Here is a 6000-nt window from a genome sequence, read left to right as displayed (position 1 = left end):
TCTTGAATGCGGTCAACTTGATTCTTCTTTAAGGAAGCAAGCATACCATGGAGTGTGTGAGAAGTTGTCAAAATTTTGCCCCCACACAATTCAGTTTGTATTTTGGGCTAATGTGTGAAAACACAGGAAAAATGACTTTGCATAGACATACTTATCAAAATCTGAAGTAGTGGAAGCGGCTCCCAGGGATCCCAGAAATGGCTCCCCTACATCCTCAGAAGTAATTTTCCATGTGTCTGGCTGGCGGGAAGATCTTGTAAGACAAGCTGGCATGGGTTCTGCAGGATTTACAAGCTTCATTACTGGAAAGAGTCTACAGCTCTCCTGGCATTAGCAGCTGGGAGAAATGTGCATCAGACAATGAAAAGTTTCTGTTTACAGAATAAAACCAAAGCATGGCCTTCTCTGACATGGTGATCAGGCTATAATCAGAAGCAACAGTGTGCTGGGACGGATCCACATCACTGTTGCTGGCAGTGTGACAAGCTCCTACTCAGTCCAGCAGACTGAAGACCCCTACAGTCAGCACTCACCTCCGCGTCGGGGCTGGGCAGGGCTCGCCCTGGAAGCTTCTGGAACGCAGGGAGAGGGAGAGGGGCGCACTGCCTGCAAAGGAGCTCCCGGGAGCCCGGGCGTGAGGCGGTGCACGTAGGCGTAGGCGACTGGGAGGGTGGGGGCTCAACCTCGACGGCCCGGGACGGACGCGGGGTCCGGGAGGAGCGCCCCGCCCCCGGCCCCGCCCGCCGCGGCCGCTCTTAAGCCGGCGCAGCCAGCGCCGCGGGTTCCCTCGTCCGCTCCGTGCGCTCGGGCTCCTCCGCGCTGGTCCGTTCGGTCCTCGCCGCCCGCTTCGGTATCCGCGCCGTCCGCGTAGCCCGCTCGCTGGGGCCGCCCCGGGCCCGGGTCCGGCCCAGCGCTCTCCCGGGTCTCTGCGTCTCGCGAGAAGTCGTCGCCGCAGGCCTCCGTCCGGCTCCGGGGCGAATGGGGGGCCGCCGAGTGAGGCCGGGGCGCCTGCGGCTGCTGCTGCGGCTGCTCGCCCTGCTCTCCTGGGCGCCAGGCGTGGGCGCCGCGGAGGAGACGCCCTCGCGCATCCCTGCAGGTGAGCTGCCCGCGCCGGCTTCCGCAGGCGGGTCTGGCGGGCACCCGGTGTCTTTTTCTTTCCACCTCGGCGACCTACCCGTTGGGGCTCCGTGCTTTCTGGTGGCCGGTGACAGTCTTCTCAGCGCCCCGGGACGCACCCGCCATCCCGCCCCGTCCCTAAAAACCGCGCTGGGGACCAGGCTGCGGGCAGATCCCCTGCGCGTCCCCTTGGGGACGCGGAGTCAGGCATCGCTGAGCCCTGGCCGTGCCCTGTGTTCGGAAGCTGAACTAAAACTAGTAGTTGGAGCCAAGTTCGTGTGAACATAACTTTCTGGGTTCAGTCAGAGGCGAGCCCTGCCGCCCATTTGTCGAAGCAGGACTTGGCTGCTCGGCGGCTCTTCATCGCACAGGAGATATCTTGGGCGGTTTCCACTTTGGGGCCCCAGGCTCAACTCCGTGGAACTGAGCCCTGGGTTTAAATGGACTGATGTACCGTTAGTGGGTGGGTGTGATAAGTTTGGCTTCTTCTATAACTTGTTAGATCCCTCTCTGCAGGAACCTAAGCCAGCAAACAAACACCTAGGGATTACAATTCAGAGGGTGACATTTGGCACAAGTCCAGCTGGTCTGTGTAGCTATCTTTTTTTTTTTTTTTTGGTCTTCTTCGGGTAATTGAAACTTAGGCTTAACAGCCCCTGGTTCTGTAGAACAGTGCTTGCTTTGTTGGCTGCAGGAATGTATGTCTTTGTTCTATCAGTCACAGGGAAATCTGAATCTGTATGATTATTCTGAATTTGAACTCAGTTTAATCACACATCGAAGGTGTTTTAGCACAACGCTCAAAAACCACAGACATAAATGCAAATAGAGACACAAAGTGTAAAAAACTTACCTGGAAAAATTTCTTTGTGGAAACACCCAGATAAGATTTTACTGATGAATGAAAACAACCTCGAGGGCTTGCTAATTTCAGAGTTTGGCCTTGGAACATTTTGTGTGTTTTATGCCCCTTGGATGCCACCTTTCACTTTTTACAGAGGATATCCGTGCCAGTCTGCTCCCTTTAAATTTGTACTTAAAAATCAGCCCCTTCCCTGTGACAACTTATAAGTTTCATGGAATTGGAGTTCAATTTTTTTTTTTTTTTAATGGCTTGTAACATCAATTCAAGGGAATTTCAGATACGAATGTTTTCCACATAAAATCCAGGGTTGACATTTGAGACTTGGTTTCTGTGGTAAGTGGGCACAGAGTTAGGTTATAAGCTGAAGGTTGGAAATGTCAGTGTGTACTAATAGAAGAGTAACCAATCTGGTCACATTCATAGATATATGATCTTACAAGTTCTGTGATGAAGTAGCAAATGTAGAAGATATATTATTTGGTCAGACTTATTAGCTGTGGTTACTTTTATCCCTGAAATAGTCCAATTGAAAATTACTACACGAATACGGAAATACTCTTTAAGATCTAAGTTGTCTAGTTTATCGGGAAGAATTCCGATCACTTCAGACCCCCATTATTTGTCATTGTTCCCTAGCTAGTCAGTAAAAAGTGTACTCAGAGCTGGGGCGATGGCTTGGTGGCTGAAGTACTTGTGGAACAAGTGTGGGTCTGAGTTTGGGTCCCCAGGGTTCACTTTAAAGCTAATGAGAGACCCTGTGTCAAACGGGAGGTGGCTGGTACCTGAGGGATGATTCTAGAGATTGTCTTCATAGCTTCACAAGGCACACCCACGAGTGTGTGCTCACCCTCCCTCACAGCAGGAATGCATTCACTCAACATTTCTTGGCTCCATCGATGATTTGAGCCACACCCCTTTGCTCTTGATGACTTTTAAAGTTTAGCTGTGTCCTTGACCTCTACCCACTAGATGCCAGTAGCACTCAGCTCTGAATGTGAGAACAAAATAAGTCTTCAAAACATTAGAAGTCAGTGTCTTGATAGGCAAATGGTTCCAGTTTGAGAATTACTGTGCAAGATAAATAGGTGTCCTAGAGGCAACACATAATGTCATCGAGAGGATAGTAGCTCCTTCCATTCATTCTTGAGAGTTTTTCTGGAACTCCTGGGCTTCTGTGGTCCTCTCACATGAGCTTACTGAGTAGCTGGGACAGGTCTTCACCCCTTCTCTGGCAGTACTTGTTTTTGGAAAGCAAATTTATCTAGTAATTTCCCACTGTTACAGTGAATGTGCTTTTGGACTATGTTTCTGCTGTGTTCAACAGTTGGGAATGTCCCACTTGTTACAGCACCTGAAAGGTTTACTATGTGCAGCCCTGAGTGCCTTTTGGCCACCCCTGTATTCCAGACCTGGAGAGAATGTAGACAAGATTTTAATTAAAACCATCATTTGTACTCACTTGTCCTAGATGCATTTGTCAGAATTATCTTTTTTGGAGCTTTCCCAGGCAGAGCTCATCAGTCAAATTCATATGTTGATGCTTCTTTCTGATCTCCAGAAAGAGTATGTTCCTGCCAAGTCTTTGCTTCTGGTTGCTAGACCAGGATCTAGACTAGTGTATGCTCTTAAAGATGAACTAAATTGGGCAAAGACCAAGTTTGGAGCAAAATTGAAGAAAATGGTTTCAGACATTTCTGCTAAGACTAGTATTTTTCAGCGATGTTCATTTATAAGCTCTTTAATTTGCTATGGTGCATTCGAGGAAGACAGAAAAGGCCTGTCCCTATCTGCTGATGCAAACCAGCAATTTACAGGGTGGAGAGGGGGAAAGCCAGTCTCTGGAGAGACTGTGGGGAGGGAAGGGGGGAAACTCCTCTGACTTTTCCCTGCACTCTGTCTTCCCTGGAGTTCCCTCAGTCAGTCTAGCATGGAGTAAATCCTTCTCTTTACTGTCTTTTGCTTTTACTTTTCTTGTATAACTTTTTAGTATGGTTGGTTTATGCAACTCATGCTTGTTTTGCTTAGTGTTTATGATTTAATGACATATAGATTATTTGAAATACATTTTCACAGTCTTCAGAATGCAAACCGGGCACTTTTACCACACAGAGGTTCCCTGTTTATTTTGTTATGCGTAATGTCTCCTTTAAGAATTAGGAAAATTAGCTGGGCATTGGTAGATCACACCTTTAATCCCAGCATTCAGGAGGCAGAGGCAGGTGGATCTTTGTGAGTTTGAGGTCAGTCTGGTCTACAGAGCGCCTCCAAAAATTATACAGAGAAACTCTGTCTCAAAAAACCATAAAAAAAAAAAAAAAAAAAAATAGGAAAAGTGGTATGCAACCATTGTGTTAGTAGCTGCTGCTTTTCCAGACCTTTAGCTGACTTGGCCCTGCCTCCTTTAGGTGCCCTTGCTACCAAGACTGAGCACCGTAATCGTGTCAGACTTGTTTCCAAGTCACTGTTGGTTGGGTCTTCACACAGCTCATGTTTACTCCAGATTTCTCTTAATAAAGACCATACATTCATTGTGCCACAGCCCATTACAGGGCCACGGTTGAGATTTGGGATGTCCTACACCTCCCACAAGGCCATTGGGGAGCAATAAGAGCTTGTACCTTTTCTCCAGGCTGATTCTGTTTTTCCATGTCCTTCCTGCCCTCATTATTGCTCTGTTGGACTTTTGGATATGGGAAAGAAATAGCAGCTGGGCTTCCGTGGCTTAGGGAGAGGGATGCTTAACAGGAAAAGTATGCTGTGTGCATGTTATATACCTAGTGGTATATATGCAAAACTGAAGGCCAGTTTGCCCCTCAGCCAGGAACAGACAACAAACCATAGGCCAAATCCATAAGGTGAAACCTGGTTATGTGCTTTTGTATGGCCTTCCAGCAAACAGACTTCACATTTTAGGGTGGATGGAAAACATTAGGAGTCAAGTAATATATCATGGCACGTGAAAACTTTATGAACTAGAAACAGTATTGGCTGCAGTCACATTCATGTGCTGGCACACTGTCTGTGGTGGCATTAGTACCCTCAGGCAGAGTGGAGTAGTTCTACACAGATGGAATTGACTACACAGTCTAAAATGTTTACTGTCTTGCCCTGTGCTGGTCCTTGCCGCAGGAGATGACATTCTCACTGAAGCTGTAACACATGTAGATTGCTCTTCTCTTGAAAAAAGAGCTACTTTTGGGACAGTAGCAGTTGGCTCTGGGCATGCCAGAGGCCTGGTTTTCATTTTAGATGTGAGTGATTTCTGCAATCTTTGAAACACAGCATAACTCTATCTAGGTATATATGTTATAAATACCGTTTATGCAGCCAAAAACAAATGTCTTTGCTTTGGCCAGATGCAGAGGAGATTATGTTTTTCTTTAGGTTTATTTATATCCTAGACATTTATTCACAGACCTTGATTATTCATTTTGACTTAGTTCTTTGAATGAAATAATTAGTATATTTGTCATTCAGAAGGTTTATCTCCTGTAACTGTAACAGTAAATGAAGCTGAACTGAAGAAATGGTACATTTTCAAGGGACTTGAACTGTTTTGTGTGTGCATTTTCCTTTTTACCTCCCTGTGAACACACTATACAGGAGTGATTTCCAACGCTATTGAGATTGTAGTTAGCCCCAAATAGTTACTTGGAGGAGTTGAATATGGGCAGTGTCCCTGCCTTAATGCTGCCTGAAAGCTTGGTTTGTTAAGCAATTGCTGACATTCAGTGGAGCTCTGTTAAGTTATTACCCCACCAACTGGGTCACAAAGACACTTTTTATACTTGGAACACTTCATAATTTCAAAATGTAGCTTCACATAAATTACCATTTATGTAAAAATGCAGCTCATAATTTAAAATACAGTACCTCCATGTAAGTTTTAATATTTTTCATTCAGAATAACTTCACTAATATTGTAGATGTTATTTTAATACAGAAGAGTATTTTCCTTTTTATAACATTATGTCCATCCTTATTTAAAGATTAATGCAAGCCAGAGCATTTATATACTT

The 6000-nt window shown here is 46.0% G+C and overlaps 1 protein-coding gene across 2 annotated transcripts in view; it reads left to right on the top strand.

The window, feature by feature from the left end:
• The first annotated feature begins 775 nt into the window (after positions 1-775).
• Plod2 (procollagen-lysine,2-oxoglutarate 5-dioxygenase 2) overlaps positions 776-6000 on the top strand; it is a 70530-nt gene continuing 65305 nt past the window's right edge. For both annotated transcript variants that reach the window (XM_051207166.1, XM_051207159.1), the window contains exon 1: positions 776-1096. In XM_051207166.1, coding sequence (XP_051063123.1) covers positions 979-1096 — 118 coding nt within the window. In that variant the 5' untranslated portion in view covers positions 776-978. The remainder of the gene's footprint in view (positions 1097-6000) is intronic.

Source organism: Phodopus roborovskii, unplaced genomic scaffold, assembly GCF_943737965.1.
Source record: "Phodopus roborovskii unplaced genomic scaffold, PHOROB, whole genome shotgun sequence".
Taxonomy (NCBI): domain Eukaryota; kingdom Metazoa; phylum Chordata; class Mammalia; order Rodentia; family Cricetidae; genus Phodopus; species Phodopus roborovskii.
The sequence above is the reverse complement of the archived record's forward strand: the minus strand, read 5'-3'. Positions and strand labels throughout refer to the sequence as shown.